Source organism: Petromyzon marinus, chromosome 24, assembly GCF_048934315.1.
Source record: "Petromyzon marinus isolate PM22_M1 ecotype Great Lakes invasive population chromosome 24, UKy_Petmar_22M1.pri1.0, whole genome shotgun sequence".
NCBI lineage: Eukaryota > Metazoa > Chordata > Hyperoartia > Petromyzontiformes > Petromyzontidae > Petromyzon > Petromyzon marinus.
The window spans coordinates 9781146-9803655 of NC_133690.1; the positions used below are offsets into that span (position 1 = coordinate 9781146).

General features: G+C 42.1%; 1 protein-coding gene across 13 annotated transcripts in view; it reads right to left on the bottom strand.

Annotated features, from left to right (window-relative positions):
• LOC116945523 (serine/threonine-protein phosphatase 6 regulatory subunit 3-like) overlaps positions 1–22510 on the bottom strand; it is a 61970-nt gene that overhangs the window by 13704 nt on the left and 25756 nt on the right. For 7 of the 13 annotated variants that reach the window (XM_032959880.2, XM_032959874.2, XM_032959873.2 and 4 more), the window contains exons 8-20: positions 21820–21949; positions 19906–20058; positions 19007–19168; positions 17953–18017; positions 17170–17285; positions 14525–14622; positions 12859–12948; positions 11425–11522; positions 10293–10350; positions 8929–9062; positions 6318–6496; positions 4756–5002; positions 1030–1130 (exon numbers count right to left, since the gene is read on the bottom strand). In XM_032959880.2, the coding sequence (XP_032815771.2) occupies positions 1030–1130; positions 4756–5002; positions 6318–6496; positions 8929–9062; positions 10293–10350; positions 11425–11522; positions 12859–12948; positions 14525–14622; positions 17170–17285; positions 17953–18017; positions 19007–19168; positions 19906–20058; positions 21820–21949 (1631 nt within the window). The remainder of the gene's footprint in view (positions 1–1029; positions 1131–4755; positions 5003–6317; positions 6497–8928; positions 9063–10292; positions 10351–11424; positions 11523–12858; positions 12949–14524; positions 14623–17169; positions 17286–17952; positions 18018–19006; positions 19169–19905; positions 20059–21819; positions 21950–22510) is intronic. The other 6 variants (XM_032959877.2, XM_032959885.2, XM_032959876.2 and 3 more) reach the window with 5 other exon arrangements.

Consider the following 22510-nt stretch of genomic DNA (forward strand, 5'->3'; position numbering starts at 1 on the left):
CATCTGATTTGCACCAATGGCACAGACCATGAAAGCATTTTAAGGGTTAAAATGCATTGTGATAAACGAGAAAATTGTCAAAATAAGTAAAATTTTAAGAGAAACCATAAGGAGACTCGCCTTGCTGCGTCAATGACAAGGGGGAATTTGAAACGCGAGTTGCAATTGTGTTCTGCTATCTTTGAGCAGTCACTATTCTGCTCTGACATCAGCAATGAACCAAAAATTACATCACTAGAGTTACCATGTATTGGTACAAGTCTCCCCTCCTGTCCTGACAGTGGCCTGGAACCAACAATAAAGGTTCACTCCATTTGCCTGTTGTCATAACCTCATCACTGTGGCGATAAGAGGACTCCTTTTCGGGATCAGTGGCCTGAATCTCCGAGCTATTTCAGGAGAATGGCTTTCAGCCCCCCGTCATAAACCAAAACAAGTTTCTTTTGTTAGTGACGTCACCCTGACACTTGAATGTTTCGGCCAATAGCAGTGAATGACACTAGCCAAAGTGAATAACAGACTGACACTGTCGGACTGAATGACATTACATGACTGAATGACAATGGGGGATGTGCAGTGCTCGGTACAATAAACCATGGACAGTTTTCAAAAAAAATTCCAAACAATTCAATGTTGTGTATAGCAAGAAACAGTCATTTTAATATATAGGCTAACAAATGGTCATCCTATGAAAAGACTGTCTAAAAAATAGAAATCTGAATTTCAACCACTGGTCGAGTAGAGACGAGTGCCTTCCCATTGCTCATTCGAGCATGGCGATGATTCGGACAAAGCCAAAAGTGTGAAGACCAACAGAATTTATAAATGTTAAAGGTTGCGACCTCTTCGACCAAACGACCTGTGTAGAAGGCACCATATCTCCAGACTGCTTCATAAGAGTGGCCAAAATCTGGCTCCGTGTGCTGAAGCTGTGGGACTGAAACCCAGTCTCTCCAGGGTCCTGTAATTTGAGCTACAAGATGGCTGTGTTCTTGGGCTCCTATCCACAGCGGCCATGGTCAAACTCACCGGCCGTCTGCGAGGCCGCGTGCTTGTTCGTGTGGTCGGTGGTGTCAGGGCCAGTTTCCATTGCGATGGGAGAGCTACTCCTGGGGCCGGTGACCGAGAGACTGCAAAGAGTGAGGCACATTAGTTCCTTATTCAAACACGTTGCATTGGTTCATATTGCTGCCATCTGCAAGTGTGCCTTTGTGGGTTGTGCATCAACATCTGTGTAGTTTGCAAATTTCAGGCCAGGAGATGGTAGTACAGAAAGTGGGCTGCTAGCCAGCGTGTATGGATTTTTATAAAGCGTTTCCTGCAGACTTAAATTATTCGAAGTAATGTCTTTCAGTTTCGTTAAGGAGCCAGATTTAAAAGCAGCCAAGCTCAATTGTTTAAAAATGACTGCCCAAATAATGTCCTTTATGTATTAAACTAAACCTGAATGAGCGTCTAAACACATTAGCTCAAGGTTCCTGAATTATGACACTTGGCCACTTTATTATTAGAGTTGTGGTTGTAGAAACCAGAGAACCTGGCAAAAACACAGGAATATGAGGGGAATAACTCAAAAATCTCAACAGGTTGGTCAGGAATCTACTTTGTGTACTACCATCTCCTGGTTACCTTCAACCCAACTGGCTTGAAGGTTTCATCATGATCCACCAACCCTTGCCTCCAAGTCACCAAACTATGAAAGACCCTTCCATGAGGCTCGAATTGCATTGCGTTACTTTACACAGTACATAACAATGTGCAGAAAAACTCGTGGGCGCAAAGCGACGTCTATTTGACTCCATCACTCACTGTTGTGCATTTGACTTGCTTGCTAATTTTTTTTTTCCCCCATTGAAGTGAAATTGGCCATAAGTGCCTCCACAAGCAGGGCTGCAACACTACTATATAGGATTTATTTGCCAATTAGTGCCTCGTTGAAAAAGACACGTCGGGGAAACAATAAGCATATGGAATAGTATTCGACAAACTGCTAAAACCTCTTTTTCAACTGATAAATAAAATTGCAGAATTTTTTAAAATGCTGTTTTCATATAAGGTATATGGAGGTTATAGTCAAACTAAATCTCAATTCAGTCAAGTCGACAATGAATTGACATAACAATCATGGAAATTACTGTAATATGAATTATGACCAACACCCATGCTACTAAATATGAAAGCAGCAGTTACATTTAACAAAACATGCAATGTGCATAGATACGAGATAAACCTAGTGTGCAGTTAAAATAATTGTGTAATGCACAAATGTATACCTGGATATAATTTACAATAGAAAATCATAAATGATAAGACCTCAACAAAAAGTATGCAAATCATGTCTGTATGTGTGCCCACCATGTGCATGGCTGTGCTTGGATGCATGAAAGTGTGGGAAGCAATGTGGTGGCGAGTTGTGCTCTTGTACTCTGGCCAACTATATCGGTTCAACTATTCGCAATGACATAAAGACACCAGTGGCAACTGTTACCCGGACTTGATCAGGATCTACTGGAGGTAACATTTGCCTAAATTGATTTACTAATTCGTATGGGAATTAAGGTGACCAGCAAGGGTGATGCTGTATACTGTATCAAGCACTTAATCATATCTTGTGCCAACTGTAAGGAGTGACAAGAGCACTTTTCCAGACCGTCTACAACACTGGATAAGTTTCTTTTTGGTAAACACAAGTTGTTGAGATCGTACAAAAACTCCGAATGCAATTAGGGAGTCAGGGATTTATTTAACTATAAAATGTGCTCTCGGCATTAAGTCCTTAAATGATGCATCCCTGAGGATATATCGCAGAGGAACGTATCACCCTCTATTAAAGAATGGTCCGTGGAAGGAAATGTGAGATCGATTCAAGCAACCTATTTGAAGCACACAAAGGGTACTGCACTTCCCATGTACCCTGATGAGAAACATACGTGGTATGGGTAATCAAATTTATATTTTTTTTGCATTCTTAGAACTGGAATTATGGGAAGTAACACCTTTATTGTAAATTTTAAATGGCGGTTTTTGTGCAGCTTATTAGTTGAAACCATTAACCGACTACAAAAAAGAACCCGTTTTGATCGCGAGTGGCTGCTTGGATTTGAAACCAGGATCACAATGGTGCCAGCTCAGCACCGACACCCGAAGCCTTTCAATACACCTCTTAAGAGTCAGGAGTCTTTTTAGCATTTTATAATGCAGTATAGTGACATCGCAGAAAGCTGACAAGAACTGCTCAGTTTGCAAGTGCACATTCAGTGAGAGTAAATCACCAGCATGCAAACCGGTGACATTTTAAAATGGGAAATTCACGAGGCACGAACTCGCTCCCAGACACCTTTGGTGTGTGGACTGAACATAAGAGATTGCAGCCATGAATTTCAGCTTTTCATCGTTTTAATGGCCCTAAAAATGTCCCACATGTTAAAAGGGCAGATTTGCAGGTGCACTGTTGCTCAGGTAAAAGCTCCTGTAATATAAAATGCATGTTAATATTAAAACTTAAGTGACAGTAGATGTGGTTTATACATACGATATACTTAAATAAGGGAATCAATCCTGCACCTGATGTGTGCTAATGCTGTGGGGGGTCTGTACAAACGGATACACATGTACGAGGGCACGTCAAAAAGTTGAGAATTACTTGGCCTATTTTAAAGCATTGTTTATTTTATAAGGTCATTTGTCATTATTAGTATACACAATGAAATACTAAATAATGTCATGTGTATGCAATATTCATTATAATCTGACTTCCCATCACACAAAAATATTTATTGACATGATAAAAGTAAATTCAGGTGGAACAGTTAGAATAACGATGATAAAATCCTAACCTTGTTAAAATTAGAGTAATTTGGAATTTCATTTTAATACACAGTATATACGGTGCAAGTTACACATTTCTGTATGGTAAAATGTATTCCCTATCATCCCTCTGGGGGGAAGCCAACAGTGGTCAACCTATGGTAGACTCCTACCATGGGAACGCAGAATTCCCACCACTGTCTAGTGGACAAAAACAGAGGCGACTGCTACCCCATTGCTCATTCAATGAGTCAAAGGCTTGAATGTATTCATGCTGGCTCTTGGCTGTACCTTCACAAATCAAAAATTGTGGAACCAACCATGGCTTGCCGATGAGCAGAGTAGGAAACTGGTCCAAGTGTTGCATATACGCCTGTCAAATGAAAATGCTGTTGACCTTAAATGCCACTTGCACTTTGTTCAAAAAAGCCCAGCAATACCTGTTCACGTCGCACATCAAGGACCGAGACGCACTGTGAACATGAAAAGTGAAATAACAAAAACTGAAAAGGCTGGTTATGCACCAGGGCCAGGGTTATTAATATGGGCTTCTTGGTACATTTGATTAGCAACAAGGGAGAGGAGCTGTGTGCCATCACCTAACAGTCTTCTTTTTTAACCCTTGTCAAGCATTAGGGTTATAATGATTCATCAGTTAAAGTGTATTAATACACTTACAATACATGCATCAAATAAGGTGTACAAGTTAATTTCCAGTGCATACATATTTATAACTTTATACCATAGAGTCATACAACTAAAGATTAAATATCACAAGGGCAAAATAAGCCAAATCGTATCCTCGAATCTGAACAAGTAATCAAATCGTTTAAGAATATATTTTTTACATTTACAGCAAGTATGACCTTTTCACTTTTTGTCCACGTTTCATTTTTGCTGTTCACAGAGCTCTAATATCGGGCAGCAAAGAAAGGAGGGAGGGGGCACCTGGAGGTTTTGGGTTTGGTGTCGGGAAAATCAGCCCAGCTGAGGCCCTGCTGCCCAGGTCCAGGGCTGCCCCCTGCATTCTCCCACAGACTGGAGCCTGTGTCCACTACAGCTGGAGACGAACTGGAGCTGCTGCTGGTGCTGCTGCTGTCACCCGCCCGTCCTGCCAAGTCACCGTCGGCAGATGCCCCACCCCCCGTGTCCATTGCCACGTCATCAAATCGCGCTGTCCATCCGGGGCCTGAAGCTGCGATGGGAGACAAGATTACAGTCAACCGGTTATCACAGGCAGTGCTGTTGATGCCACCACACCTCGCCATCATTGACTTCCATCTTACAGAGGCTATGGCTGTTACACTTTTGACAATGAACCTCCAAGGTTCTCTACAAGTCTCATCATCATCATCATGTCTTTCCCTCTTGGTAGCTGACCTCTGGGTGCCACTCCAATGGCTGTCATGGTCACCCGTCCCTCCATCCTCTTCCCGATTACATCTACCATGTTGTCTTTCAAACCTTTAAGGCAATGACATTTTCTATCTTGCAATGACATTGCAAGCATCTTGGCAACTGTATTCAAAGATCAAAAGTTACTTTTCATGCTGCTTTTGTCATAATCAAGCTCTAAAACCTGTAGAGTAATAAAAATGTCAGCCTCTACACCCTACGAAAGTGAAAGAGGAAATCTAAGTAATCACGTAAGCGTCAAATCCTTCCACCGGTGAACATGGAAGTAAGCAATGCTGCAGTCCTGAAGAAGCATTAGGCGGCTTCACTTTGCCGATACAATTTTAAAAGTAAATAACAAGCCAGGTGCTAGGAGCCACTGTGATAAACTGCATGCTCACATTTTATGGGACATATTAATGCCGACTCAATGCTGTCACAGCGATAAGCTTCCTCTGAAAGTGAGCGAGAAAGATGCTAATTCCAGCAATCTCAGTGACCGACTCATTCATAGCCATTATGAGCTTCCCCAGTAAAACAGTAAGCCCTAGAGTTTAAACATAGGATCATACAAGAACTGGTTCAGTGCACACGATAAATATTAACCTCCTGATACACTGAACAAGAAGCAACTTCAGGGATAGAACCCAGAACCTCACTTAGTGCCTGACAGTGTCACGCAGGCACAGGGCTTCAATCCAGCATCATGCCAAGCTTGGTGGTGCACTTTTGATGAATGTACTAGCAAATCACTTAGGTTGTCAGACTTCCAAACTTGTTTGCCTGTTGGGTAGTTAGGAGATAGCAGTACACCATTAAGTTTCGTGAACCTATCTGTGTGGAACGTGAATGTTATCCCCTTGTATGTGTGGATCTTCTATAGGTACTGCAGCTTCATCCCACAAGCAGATTACTTCATAAAAACGGAACTGTCCAAACAAGGCCCTTGTGAAAAAGTAAAATGACTCAAGGGTTTTATTCATAAATTACATTATTCTTATTATTCACCAGTTGTGTGCAAGTGCTTTCACACAGCCCATTGAGATCCCCGGAGCTGTCCAGCCAACTGCTAAATTGTGTATCGACACAAATCGAACGCATCAAGCACTACCCACCGTCAGCACCGTCGACATCCATTCGGTCTTCTGCGTTGTTGTTGTTGGCCGAGTGTCGGCAGGGCTTGACGCTCACGTCCTCCTCCTCCACGTCCTCCTCCGAGTCTGTGCTCTCTTCGCTGCCCCCACTATCGCCCGACGTTTTGCCCGTATTGCTGGTCGAATACAACACACCAAACCTGACCATCAATAAAAGACAGGGGGAGGAGTCTGTAGGACAGCGGCCCCGGTGGTGGAGGACACAAAACAGATTCCATCCCCCACTTTAGACATAGGTGTTGGGGAGTGCTATTAGTGAGCACCTATTAAAGCAATTCGTGGGAGATTGTGTTGCCAGCACCATAATCTGGCATATTTCTACGTGGTGGGAATACACGTAATAAATTACGTAACTTAAACTAACTTAACACAAATATGAATTAAGGACGGCAAAAAATTGCAAGCCACGTCCAAAACTACCATGCGTAACTTAAAAAAAACGAGCTGTAATGCTGAAGACATGGTCTGCACATGTGATACGTTCAAGAAACTTGCCCCCCTTGGAAACAACATAGCCGTGTGCTGAAACATTCTGCGTGCACTGGGTTCGGGCACACTCATTTGCAACGCGTGCTTCCCAATTGCTCGCAATGAAATCCGTGCTGCACATGGTCGCAGGGCAATCGACACAAATATCAACATGCCAAGGCTGCTTCCTTGGGGTTATTCAGTCAAACTGCGCTGGAATAAATAGGGAATGTATTTCATTGCTTGTGGAATGAACTTTAATGTAGAATTTAAATTCTAGCCAAGTTGGTCATCGGCCCGAATAAAAACAATTAGAGCAGACAACACAAAACAGATGGTTTGATCCATAACCCTGCAGCTAACCTTGATTCAAAGAAAGCAATTTCTGCTCCTGCAATGATTTTGTACGCAAGCTACATTTTTCAAAGCACGCCGTGGAACCAAAGAACAGGCAACAAAATACACAAAAATGGGAACTTTTTGCCAGTATCAAAGTATGAAAATATAATAGGTTTAACCCTTTCTGGCAATAAAACAGAAGTTAGGATGTTCAAACACTAAACAGAAACCTTTTGCAAGGAATCAAGTCTGGATTAACCACACGTACTTTGTGGTGAACATGCAAACAAACATGCTCTGATAATATATGCATTGTCTTGGAAACTGATTGGCCTACACCAGAGACAGCCTCTTTAGGGCTGAGCTCACCAGTGTCAAACCCGAGAATATCAAAAGGCGAACACAGTACAAAAACAGTGCTGTTATTTAGTATTAAACAAAATACACGTTTTGAAATAAAAATGTTCCAGAGGTTTAATTTCAAAATTTGCCAGAAGCACTGCCAATGTACCATACATGATTGTCAACATACACTGATGATAGAACCATTCAATAAATTGGACATTGTTGGAATATGCAGGAAACCAACCACTCATCTGCCCAATTGGCGAGTGCAGTAGATTACATCCGGATCAAGCAAAAAATATAATTTTAAATTTCTCGACTGCTTCTAGTTATGCCACAAATTACGTGTTATCTTTCAGAGTTAAGTTGTTAATATTTGTTTGCCTGATAAATCTGAAGCATTTAACAACTATGTACTTTTCTAAATCACTGACATCACCAGGAAATAAATCATTTAAGTCGCAACCAGAATACATGCTTGTGTAAATCGTCTCCTGCAAACTTCACTTCTTCCATTACATTCATCTGCTTTCCATGCTAATTATGCAACATATTACTGGTAATAACAGTTCCAGGATTTACATGATGCGAAAAACACCCTCTCACAGTCCCCTAAATAATAATCTTGCGATCCAAACAGATGCCAAGTTGTTATTATGCAGATGTGCTCACTTTTTCTTGTTGCATGTCATCCTATGAAGAGAATGGCCCTCTCACCATAGAAGCAGTTATTACCCAATGCTTGTAAAGATACCTACTTTAAAAAAACTAACAACTTTATCCCATCAGTACATAACTATGTTGTGCGTCTCAGGTTGCCCACACAAATGAAGCTTCATTTAATTAACATCGACATAATGCACTTCATCAAGTGACATCACTGCACTGAAGTATTAAAAAGTTGGGCACTAAAGTCTCAGCGGGTCATTGGGCTGCCATAATGATGTGCTTGGCTGTAATTTCACAAGCCTTTCATACTATATTGGAAAAGTTTTCTGGCTGGATGAACTGGGTGGATTCCTTTCTGGCTCGTGCCATGCTCCCAAGTGCTAGTGCATTTCTGCACGAGGACATCTGCATCCTTCACCGAGCAGTGGATTGATAGTGCTATTAATAATTATCAGACTATATGAGAAAAAAGGCTTGCTCGCTGGAGAGCCGGAAAGGACGTGCGGGCTGCTGGTTTCTCATCAACCAAGTTTTAAAAGTGTTTCACACAGCCATATGCACAACAGCTATTTCTAACAGCAGACAACCGTTATAAATTCAGAAAAAAAAGTAATTGGTGATGGTGTTAGGATAATCAAACCAAGCAAATGGGAGCACAGAAATTAGAGAACAAGGCGGCAACCGATAAATCAAAAGCGCTCATGAGCTAGGGGGCAGTGTGCCGTCGTCGCGAGGGTCCACGTTGCGTCACCTCTGCCGGACTTTGACGTTGGTGGCATAGGTGATCTGCTTCTCCTCCCAGATGTCCTCCTCGTCCGCGCCACTCTCGTCGTCAAACTGCTGGATGCGCTCATTGCAGCAGGCCTCAAACAGCGCCGCGTTTTGCTGCAGGCACAACCACGGGGGGAGGGCAGCCCACAATTAGGACGTGGCACTCGCAGAGCGTACGCAGGCCACACCACACAGCTCTCCGCCCAACCCTCAATGCCAACCCCAAATCCTCACCCACACTCGTGGATATCCGAGGCTACTCCCTAACAATGGATCGGTGATCAAAGCGCTCGATTGACGGTCTGAACTGTGCCAATCATCCTTCCAGGGACAATTTAAATTGCATCACCAATTTGTGGAAAGACCACAGGAATTGTCCGATGGGAAAAATGGATGGTGTCCCCCACCAAGGGAATGTGGAATTTCCAATGGTATATTTAGCAGCATGACTAAATAAGAATGGAACTGGATATACTCAATGTTTAATCCGTCCCTAAAAAACGCAGAGACAAATGTTTTATTTCACAAATGGATAAGACAGAGCTACATAGGTGAAATGCGAGTAATTCATTTATTTTCATCAAGGACAAAATATTTCCCTACTTCAGAAAGCTTTGGGCAGAACTCATCATTGGTGGCAATGAGACAGGGATGAAAATTCCACTTTCCCATGGAAAGGTCTACCATCGACATATGATGACCAATATTGACTTCACACAAAGTTGTGCTCATTCTATCGAATGCAGGGTGCACCCTCAACCACCTCCAATTAGCACGGTTGGCTGCGTACGGTGCACAAGTTCAACATACCTACATACAACCAGCCTTCTGATTGTGAGTCAAGCACTATTCCATATTGTCACCTTTCTGCATTACTTAAAGCATTTACAGCACTGCAAATGGGAACAGGTATAGTGCATTATTCCTCAGGTGATGAAGTCCTTCAATGTAACCTACTCAAGGAAAGAGATCTCTAAAGTTATTTGTACCAATAAAAGTGATGTTAATATTGCTTCCTGAAAGACCGTATACCACAGATTATGAAAACTGTACCAATGGTTCCTAAATCTGAACGATAGAGAACAAACCTGGCAAGGGCATAATTCGCATTACTTACCCATTAAAATATATGGGGCCTCACATGTGAGAAGGAACAGTGCTAGATTTCGCCTGACCGGAGTCGGGCAAAACACCAAGTCTAAATTAACTTGACGTTATAAGGTGGGGCCATGTTTTGACACGAGACGATTCTTGAACAAGAAAAAGCGGTGGCGTTCAGTCGTCGCATTCAAGTGGACTCGCAAAGGGCATAGGTGCAGCGTGTCCTGTGAGCGAGTTACTTACGCTTTCGTCGTTTGCATTTATAGCAAAATTTATTTCAGATACTCTATCAAAGGAAGCGCTGAAACAGACAAGCGGAAGGTAAATGAAAATTACGCACAGCAAGCAAAACTGAAACAGTTTCACATCAGCCTTCTAACACACGTGCCTTTATACTTTCATACTTTACCTCGTGTATAACACTTTTAGAAAAATGTGCACGTGGGTTTGTAGATGTATGCTTGGAGCACCAGCTTATATCACAATAAAATCACGAGAGAATGGAATAACACTGCTTCAATATTAAACACCTATTTTAAATGTATAGGCCAACACTGCATCTAAAATATACATATTGAAATTATTATATTACAAGCATATTCCAGAACATTAAATGTAATAATTAAATGGGTCAGGTCGTCCTTTTCTCGTGCCTTGTTAAACACTAGTGCATACTTTGTCTCATCCTGACAAACACCTATTGGTAATGCAAATTAATAAAGGTCAGTTTTCTCCCGAATCAAAATAGCAATGAGGTGGGGTTCATCTGTCAAAAGCGAGGTTCATCTGTCAATGGCCATGAGATGACAGTGGAAACTCCACATTCTCATGGTTGGTCAATCTCCAACCAGAATGACCAATGTTTATTGACTATAAACCAATAGCGGACAATGTCCTGACCCAGAGAGACCATAATGTGTTAATATTATTAACCGATTGTAAAATTGTATTTATTTCAATGTGTAAATAAAGCCACCCTCCAACATACATCCAAAATAAGAGACTACCCCTAGAAAAAAAATGAACAATACTTAAATAGCACTTCCACCACTTGATTTCTCACAAGAGTGGCACTCATTTTTAGACCCGAGGCATAATACACTTAGTCAAACCTCAACCGGGAACTTATGACAGTGAGTCGAGTGTTTTAACTCCAGCACCGCCCAGCTCGAGATCATGAACAGCACTGTGTAAAAACACAATGCATTTTTAAATGATTTTCTGCAGGGTTAGGGATCCGAGTTAAGTGCTCTTCGTTTTAACTTTGTGCTACAAAATAGGTTTAACTAGCGTTCCCACTACGTTCCATTGCCCGGTGACAACACGTAAATATGAACTCCGGAGCGGCAAGCGCGGGACGCGAGAAGCCACTTACTTCACATTGTCTTCCTGTTCGGCGAACTCCTCATCACTGAAGCCAAACTGGTCAACAAAATTGGACGTCATTTGTTGCATCTGATAATCAGAGAAGGCCTGGCATCGCCCGACAAATGAGCGACGGCCAGATTTAAAGAAAGAAAAAGGCCAACGGCAACAAACAACAACAGAAGGAAAAAAAAAACAACACAAAAAGGGTTGCTTTTGAAAAATGCAAAACAAAGCGCGCTCGTAAACAAATGCAAAAAGCAAGCGGGCAATGTTGGATTTTGCCAGCCGGCGAAATGGCGTAATTTTTCCAACGTGCTATTACATGACTGGTGGAACAGGCCACTTGACTAGGCCATGATGTTACTTGTCACACAGTGAGCTTTACTTTTCGGCCTCAATGTATGTGCATAAAGACTGTCGGCATGCAGATACACTACTTTCACCTGTGAATTGGCTTCATAGCGAGAAAACAAAGTTATCAGATAAAATCCATAAATTTTTGAAAGTGTCTAAAAAAAAGCACATCGTCTCATTCAAAGATGCCCCAAATCGCTCAAAAAGAAATGCCACCAAATCAATTCGGATGTTGCCGAACAGCGAAGCTGAAAATATGCTAAAACAAGCTGAACCAAAAACACCAAAATTTTAACCAAATGCCTGTTTCTTCATTGCATTCCTTCAAGCGTAATTTAAAGTAAAAATATTTCTGTTTACTCAGAATATACATCAGAATATTGTTTTTGTTATAAAAGTGTCAATGACGATGACAAGAGGTGTTTTCAGTTTGTACCAACAGCAATACTCATAAAAATACGTGATGTTATGATGTGTGCTGTGGTGCTATGAGACATTGTTCTGGCAACTGGTAAAATTAAATATAAATGGCTGATGATTAATGAAAATACAGTAATTATGCTGATGGGAGATGACATTCAGTGATGCCTACACTAAACAATAAAAATTATGATTGTGATAATGGTGAAAATACTACCAATTATTGAAAGGCAAGATTATGATTATAGCAATAACTATTCTAACAAAAATAGAACACAATGATGATGACATAACTATGTTGATGGTAATGATGGTTACCATAAGGATGGTAACAACAATGTGGAACGGCCATTTGAGAGCAATGCAAATTATTCAAAGTGTGACAATTACAGTGAGTCACAATTATATTTCGTTTAATAATTTTTAGCAAAATGACGATGATAATAATAATGCAAATGGCAATGATAAATTAGAATTATGACAGTGAAGGTAATAATCATGGATTCAACTGCGGTGAACATGATAATGGTGTGGCGATCGAAGTGATGACAACCATAATCACCAAGGTATGATGATGATGACAAACAACGTTCACGAGCTAAATGCCGGTGCTGCAATGTTTGCTGGCTGCGTGGCGTGATGCTGCCTGCCGGTCGGACGCGTATACCTGCTGCAGGGAGGCGTCCGGGGGGAATCCGATGTCCTTGATGTCTGCATCGTCATCCTCGCTCGACGAGTGCTGGTTGTAGGGGCTCACCTGCGCCGACGACACCCACCGTCACACAGCCGCAGCGTCAACACAGAAGCGACCCCACAATAAAATGCCAAAGGCACGATCGCGGTCGGCTTGGAGCTGAAAGCAAACTTTTGATGAACGTCAATGTCGCAAGGCTCAGCCCTGAATCACTTACCTGTTCAACAATGTCAAGTAACTAGGGCTTTGTTTGGCTTTCGCGACCAATAATCACGACCCATATTATCCATAATGATGAGGCTGGTTGTAATTACCGGTGAAACGTCGTACTCGAATTGTAAATGTTGTGGGTTTATTCTCCAAAACAACGGTGTGCTGAACGAGCAAGTAATTGGCATGTTCTGTTTACGTGACAAACCTTACTAATTGGCTGTGTCGGGTGGTGGCGGGTTTACCGACACATTGATATTTACACACTAACCCTAGAAAACCTCTATTAAGGGCATTGTTTGCTGCCGCAGGATGCAGCCCAAAAAATGGCTCGTACCTTTATGATAAGTACCACTTGCGTCAAAAGAAAAAACGATTCTCCAAAAAGCAAGAGCATCGTTGAATTCATGTAGGCATGTAACAATTCATGAAGCACAAATATTCTCGCCCTCACGATGAGGCACAGACTCGGGTGCTTAATCGATTAAGGAAGTTAAAGTATGCAAATTAAGTCATGTTACCTTTAGGCTTACAGAATAAACATAGGAGATGAATATTACCAACAAGACGAACAGGAATACATTTTTGCATCGAATAATAACCCGGAATCATGACAATTTATTTAATCATCGTGTCAGGATTAATTGTTACATGGCTACAATCAACATAATGCAGCACAGGTTTTTGCCAGCGACAGACAGCAGCTGGATATATTGAACCCTGCTGATAAGAAAAGCAGATGATGAAGTAACTATTGAGTTTTACACATGGTGCAATTCCAAATTTAAAGAATGCAAACAAACCGATTTAGCCAAGAAAGCCTCTCGAGTCTCAAAACCTCGACATCAGATGTCTGGCCGATATCTTTAAAAATATTTTTAACTTGTATCAACTGGAGTGACTGGATAAATCATTGAAAAGGCGGAAAACTCAAACAGCCATCTACAGGGAGCTAATTTCCCTGTTGGCTGGTGTCTCACTCACATCAGGGGTCTCCTTATGTGATCCGCCAATATCATATCCAAGAACTCCCTTGGCCAGCAAATTCTAAGTCATCACCAATTAGAGGGATCAGCAAGAAGTCACTGGACTCTTACACCCTCTAAGTGTGCACCAAGTAAAGATAAATCACCTGGATCTTGAAAGTGACAATTGTGGAAAAAAAAACATTTACAAGACTCATTTTACAAGTGACGAGATTACAAGTACACCTTGACAATTTCCATGGATGAACACAGCTTGTTTCCTACATTAAAGCCATCAATTGTCAAGATAAACGTGGCTTTCACTCCGAATTAGTCTCTGCAGAGACTTGTTTTTTCAGTTGACTAACCACACTCCAGGAAAGTTAAGGACAGAAAAAGTTCAAGCTTGGCAGAAGCGTTGAGGGGGGAAAAAAAATATAGGAACAATAATTCGCACAACTTACGAGGCTCCTCACCAAATCTACTGTGTTCTTTTTGTTGATGTCCACCAGTGCGCTGCCCACAAACACGTCCCACCGCTCCCTGTAGTCGTCTGGAAGCTCTGCGCCAAGAATATGGAGAAGAGGCGTGTCAGGAAACGTATGCTACTGGTGCAAATGTAAGAACATTTCTAGCAACAACGACCCACTCGATCAGTGGTAGCCGATACGTGGATCTTGATCCATAGGTGGATTACAAAATATGTTTTGTGGATCTCAGGACAAATCAGAACCAACAACAACCTAAGCACACAATAATTTTCATTATGGCTGAAGCAAAAAAATAAAAATCCCCGACTCAAATTTTGTAAATCTTGACTTAAAGCTTTCGCGACTGCAGGAATTCATATTCTTTGGGTCTTTCAGCAAAGCCACGTAGATAGAAAAAAATAACAAAAATAAAAACAATATCACGTTTCGATCACAACACAAGAAATCGTCATCAGGTGAAAAATGAGGGGGAAAGCTGCTGAGGCAGGCTGTTTATAAAGGTTTAGAGATGAGCGGGGAAGCTAATGTTAATGTAGGAGAGGTCTCCGTACCCGACAGTAGGTCTAAACCAATCAAAGAGCTGTATATAAAGGTTTAGAGATGGGCGGGGAAGCTAATGTTAATGTAGGAGAGGTCTCCGTACCCGGCAGTAGGTCTAAACCAATCAAAGAGCTGTATATAAAGGTTTAGAAAGGAGCGGGGAAGCTAATGTTAATGTAGGAGAGGTCTCCGTGCCCGGCAGTAGGTCTACCCCAATCAAAGAGCTGTTTGCAAAGGTTTAGAGATGCTTGTAAATGTAAGCTCGGAGAGAGCTAGGAAAGAGCCATCGCCACATGGAGGTGGAAAAGGACGGCAAGCCACCATTTACTAACACAGCTAACAGTGGCTGTGTTAGTGAATGTATCTCAGAGTCAAAAATAACTGCTAACATAGGTAGGTAGGAAAGGAACATCACAGCCAGTTATGACCTAAACTGGTTAATAAAGTCCTTCCAATGATTTGTACCCATCTTCTCGGTTGAAATTGTGTATGTGTTTATATGTCTGGATGGCTTCATGAACGAATCTTTGCTGATAGCCAGTGGGCTTGCAGAGTACCTTCGTCTTGGCAAAATAAATTTCATGTGTGCCCACCGTGTTAAAATAATGATCAGCCAAGGCTGAGGTATTGGTCGTACCGTGTTTCAGATCTGCCTTATGTTCACGAACTCGGTCCGAGACATGTCGCTTAGTTTCCCCAATGTAACTGCTGCCGCAGACACAGCTTAGTTTGTAGACACCGGGGAATTTGATGTCGGGGATCACATCCTTCACAGATGGGATCAGATCACGAATTTTATGTACTGTGTTAAAGCGTACCTGGATCTTGTGTTTGCTCATGATTTTGAAATAGTTTTGGTGACCCCTGCTATGTATGGAAAAGGTGATGGTTTTGATTGGGTCCTCAGATGGTTCTTTCCCAACGGCTAACGCGATAGCTTTGCTTGTTGCGATCGAAACGTCGTGATATTGTTATTATTTTTAATATTTTTTCTATCTACTTGGCTTTACCGGAAGACCCAAACAATATAAAATTCCATACATCAAAAAACAATAACCACCAATAGATGGCGCTAGTATGCTTTATGTCTATTGCAAATTACAAGTCAAATCCAGCTAATTTTTGGGTCATGGCTTTGGAGACCGTTGAGATACATTATAATGGGCTCAGTGTTTGGTGTATTGGTCACCATTTCACTAGACCAATGTGACCTGCACACGTAGTGTGCTTCATTTGGCACTTCAAATACATACTTGCATGTTATTGTCGTGGATGCTCCAATCCAAGCCAAATAGTTTCTTAGGTTATAATTTGCATTAATATATTTCAACACATTTAAGTAACAATAATTCCCATTTTTCAAGAGCGGTTGTCTTCATGATAAGTATCCACAGAGGAAATGTGGAATTTCTACCACTGACTCAATGATCAACCTCCACATTCACCACCTTGCTAATTTGAGCAGGAATTAACATTGACATTATAAAGTAATATACAGTTTTGGGACAGATCTTCTTTACATTAATTATGTTTCCCCCCTTTAGTTTCCACAAAACTGCAATTACTTTATTGTACCCTATGTAACACATCATCCCATTATTCAGATAAAGAACCACCCTTTAATTGAAGAAAAGGATTCGCAAAAGTAAAATAATGAAGTGTTTGTCACATGAAACAATAAAGATAATGCTGTTAATGTTTTAGAATAAAATGTATATTCCCAAGTTGCATAGCTAAATACCAGCCAGTTAAAAGCCACGGGTGACTCACAAGTTGGCAAAGTGCCAATTAATCTTGGCAGATCACTGCATCTTGGGAGTGGCCAATGCAAAAATGTATACAGAGTTGATCTGTCAGGCCTACATGGCCACCTACGGACTTGAGAATCCTACCCCATGCCTGCAGTCATTTCTTTAATCCCTTTTAAGAGCGACTTTTACTGATAAGTGTCGATTCAATCTGAATATTACATGTAAGAAATCAGTGTTAAGTCGAGATTCGTCTAAAATGAATTAGCTTCTGCATAAGTTTATCTAAACTGGGAGCAATGGTTTGAGCCATAATGGGTTCAGCCTCACCTGTGAGCAGCTCCTTGATGAGAAGAGCATTGGGTCCCTTCTCCGCGCTCTGCACCACAGCGTTGGCTATCCTGGTCAGGTGGCCCATGTAGCCCCTCCGCCTTCCACCTTCCTCCCTGCCATGATCAATCAAAACCTGATTAGCGCTTAGTAGCAGAAACGTACAGCTCAGTAAGTCGGTCCAAATACAGGGCCTCTCCCCATCATTAAAAGAACCAGGTTCAATCCAGGGTCAAATATATTATCAGTAACAGCAGAGGTATTTAACTTAGCACTGCCTGATGAGGCTGCATCACTTGGTGGGAAGTGAACAGTGCTTATCATATAACAAGACTGCATATCATCAAAGGAATGTGGAATTTCACTAAACACTCAAAACATGAAATTGCATAAACTATTGAAAATACATTTTAATTGCATCACATTGAAACGTGGATTTAGGTCATAAAAGTTCCTACCAGGGCCTACATTTTTGCTTTTTGTGTGTAGTTTGTCCTTCCCACACCTCCGATTAGCAATGATGGTTACATACAGTGCAAAAGTTCAACATACAAAAATAATAACCTGCATGTGACTTAATCACCACATTTTCTAATGGAATAAACTAAACACAGCTAACAAGTCTTTCCTGATTTTACAAGAAAATAAACATTCTATATTTCACGTAGGCAGCCGAAGAGCATGCAGCCAATTTATTATCTCAAGATGTAGAAAATGTTTCCGCAATCGTTTAAGCGTTACAACGAAAAATGAAACTGCATCAAAGAACTCAAAAATACGTACTGTTCTTTTTCGTTTGACTCCCACGCACCGAGCATCCTTTGTACAAGTTGACACCTTTGGAAAAGCTGAGGAGACAGAAAGACATTTCAAAAGTGATTAGAAGCAAGTAAGTTTAATGTTAAAGGGCTCCGATGTATGAAATAGTCTAATAATAACCAGAAAAGGTGGAACAAGTCACATTTAAACATACGTAAAATGTGTGTGTGGGTGTCTTTTGTACATGTGTGCACGCTTCTACTCCTCGTGAAATGAATTATACGATTGAGTGGCTCAAAGGTCAGAGTGCTGGAGCATTGTGCTGGTACTGCTGAGAACATGTCCTCAAATTTGGTCAACTGTCCATGACTAAACTAGGTTCCTCAAGTATAGCGAGTTGACAGTCTCGGCACACTCACAAATGGCCAGTACATTAAATTTGGTTTGCATTTAATTTGATTAAATTCAACTGCCCCCCCTAGTGTGGAAAAGCAATCACTTGAAGAGATTTCAGAAACAGTTCTATGGTATTTCGCACCTCCGATTAGCACGGTTGGCTACGTATGGTGCAAAATAAATTCAATGTGCATAATCTCCTTTCTAGGACCGTTTTCTAACAGTTAATGCACTACTCTGCCAAGAGTTCCAAATACATTCTTAATCTGAGAATGTGATACCAATAGCACAATTGGAATAAAATTGTGGGGAAAGATAAAAAACAAAGAAAATTGTCCAATTGGAATGACTTTCAAATGACTGTCAGATCATTATAGGTGAAAGTGTATGGTGGATTTGCATGAGTTATGGCTGCCATTGTTCCTAGTGGACAATCAGCTAAATGTCATAGTTGTATTATACTCAAGATCCCATAACCCTACATTAGGACCCTACTAGCCACTATTTCTAGGTGACCATTTGCCCATGACGATGATTGCAGGAAGACAGCAATATCATTCATGATGAAATGCTTGCCAGCTGATTTGTTGGGCTCTGTTGCCATGTAGCCAGGTGTTTGCTTAAACAAATGAAGGCTGCATCGACGCTGGGGGTTCGTCAGCGCAGAGAAATAGATACATACACTTTTTACCGAGGCGTTTTCCCTCCTGACGTCCACTCCGTCCTCTGTCCCAGGACCGTCGCCGCTCTCCTCTGTGCTGGGGGGGTTGTTGAGGATTGTGGTGACCGCCTGCTCCACTTGTAAGTGCAAGAAGTTGTTCCATACGTACGTGAAGTAAAGGTCCTGTGCACAACCCCGGAGAGAGCTATTGCATTGTCACGTGGAGAGGGCGTTACTTTGTGTGTTTATACGTTTTTTGTGAGCTTGTGTTTTGCACGTTTATGTGCGTGCATGTCTTTTGTGAGAGCGGTGGCACAGTGGCGAGCGCTGTTTTATCAATCTGATAACCTGGGTTTGCTTCCTGACCATAGATAATATAAATGCCAAGTAGCATTCAAACTTTCCCTGGACCTCCCCTTTCTCAACTCAATATTAAATGGTGCCAGCTCAGTGAGAGAATGACCCATGAAAATATCACAACTAGGTCTCAGACTTATGTTAACTACCCTAGGGGGAGCTGTGGTAGAGGTCCACGACCAATGATGAAGGTTTTATGATCTGCACCACATTCCCCCTTTTTGCCTAAATTCGAATTTCCTGCCAAACATCAGACCAATCACCACGCTAAGGTTGAGCATTCAAGGCTAGTGGCATAAAGGACACATTAAAAATGGTAAATTTAATGTTTCCACAGGGCAGAAGTTATTGTGAAGTGAAAAATGTTGAAAGGTTGATTTTATATTCCCCAATGTCAGTCTGTCATCACTAAGTGTGTGGTGCATAGTGAGTGGAGAGGGGTGTCTGGTGAAGGGTATCATACAAGTGGCGCGAATCGCATGGTGAGACCATAAGTAGTTACACGAGCAAAGCTAATAATTCATGTAGGCATGGGTTGGGGGGGGGGGATAAGGAACGCTCACCAGCAGCACAGCGATGGTGTCGAGCTGCATGAGCTGCTGATTAAGTGCTTGTGTGTTGGTTTGCAGCACGGCTGACACGAGCTTGGCCACGTGCAGCCGCGTGTTCCCTAGTGGGGGCTCCAGCACCCCTATTGTTGTAGTCATGGCATTCTTCTGCAAAGACAAAGATCCCCCATATTACCTTAACAGACTGTTGGGGCAAGTGCTATTAGCGAGCACCGATGAAGGCCGGCATGGCACATGAAGGGGGCGAGCGGTCAGCACCACACCGCACTGGGTACTCATTTTAGGCCGATTCGACCGAGGAGAGACCCAGGACTGGTTTAGATAATCGTCACTGTGTTGGCCGTGAATGGGAATCAAACTCGTGTTGCCGGGTTCATCGCGCAGCACGCGAACCGCTGCACTACCACTCCCCACAGAACACAATACAACAGGCATACTGTATGATCCACAAAAAAGACAAGTAAAAATACCTCTTAAACTAAAAAGGAATAAATCTTCTCGTTTACACAAGATTTTAAAGAGGTTGGCATCTTCGAAGATATGGAGGTTTACAGGGCAAGTATGTAGGTGGACTTGTTGAGCACAGAGGTGAATATGTTGGACACGCCAAGTATGGTGGCAGGAATGTTGAGTAGGGTTGCCAATATTTTGGGCAAGGAGCTAGATATTTGGTAGGCAGGTGGGCAAGTTTTGGTAGAGGGGTGAAAATTATCACAAGAGAAGTGGCTGCGGTGGGTGGGGTAGGGAGACTGACATGGGTAAGGAGGCAAACATGGTGGCTCGGATAGGTGGACAACTTATGTAGTAAGATGGAAATGTTGGTTAGGTAGATGAAAATGATGTGTTTGGAGGCAAACGTGTTGGTTAGAGGCAGATATGCTGGGTAGGAAGGATCAAACAGGGAGGAGTCACTGTCTTTCAGGACGGGCTATACTCTAATATCTATATCGCCACATACATACATACATAGACATATGGAAAGGCACAGCGATACAGGCACAATCCCATTTTGCCACGAAGCAGCAATGATGACACCATGGTACTTGTGCCAGGACAGGTGCACTTAAGGACACAAATTTGAAAAAATATCAGTGGCAGGAGGTCAAAGTTAGAAACCCAGATATTAAAGGCTAACTAGCTTGTATAATAAGTCTACTTCGCTTCAGGTCCTCCATATCCCACATCAACATACGTCTTTTCTAGCCCATTCCGTCTCCATTGAGTCCCCTATAATTAGCCAAGAGCTGCTTGGGCTTGCCATAAATCAACCATCAGCGGATGCACATCTTGCAAGGAAAGAGACAGGAGAGCATGATCAACTCGTAGATCTGGGTGCAACGAAAGACTAGGCAGCTATCAAGCGTTTTTTTATGCAGGCAAAAAACATAAGGAAACTCATAGAAAGAGAAAAAAATAAAGCACATTTATTTAGATTAAGACAAAAACACGAAGAAAAAATATCCCCATAATAGCCTGCAACAGACCATTAGGGCAAGTGCTGTTTGCGAGCACCTATGAAGGCTGGCACGGCACACGAGGGGGTGTGTGGCCAGCACCACACCCGGCTCCCTTTGTTTCCCAAGTGGCGATGTTTACACACCACACCAGGTACTCATTTGAAGCCGATTCAACATAGAAGAGGCGGCCCAGGACCGGTTCAGATAATCGTCACCAATGTTAGCCATGAGCGGGAATCGAACTCGGGTCGCCGAGTTCGTAGCGCAGCACGCAGACCGCTACACTACTGCTCCCCTGCTCTGAACATACATACACAGATACACGTGTAACACCTGTTCTCTCAGTTGGAAACCCCTAATAATTTAACTGAGCATCAAATAAAAAAATACATCAAACAACTTCGTGAAACAGATGCCTTGGTGGGTCCTTTTGATGAGCACCAGGGAGTACCTTTGGGGGCTCGAGCAATAAGGCGTGGAAGTCTTTTAACCGTGCCTTGATGCCCTGCAATGTGCTACCACTCACGGCCACCGGCGGTCGCTCGGTGGTCTGTGGGAACAGGTCCAGCTGTCCCTCGAGCCTACACAACAACCGGAGCACGTCACCGCATGCCAGGGAAGAATTAGCGGCTCGCTCGTTCATTCCTTACTTGCTTCCATTCATTTGTAAATGAGTTGCTCGCAATGACAAAACAACTGAATGGTACCGTGGGGAAGGTGTTACAATGACAATTGCGATAACACATTTTCATAAAGGTTTCGCTCAGCCTCATAACACTCGTAAGTTGAAAAACATTAAAAATATTGCAAATTCATGATTGGCTATCTTATGGAGATATTGTCATGGACATGTGAATGCAGAGATGAGTACTGCCCCAATGCAGAGATGAGCAGACGCACACTTTTACTTGACCGTTTATAAATCATCAAGAAAATACTGACAATACGGCATTGTGAATAATTCAAGGCCAGTGTCTTTCTGATCAAACGCATGAGACAATATATCTTTGTTTACAATCCCGAATCAGCTGTGGAAATTCCACGTTTATATGACAGAAGCTAGTCACTCAATAGATTGATAACTGCTGCCTTCCCACCAAGTGGTACTAATTTTATCAAACCAAAATGGACCAAACCAATCA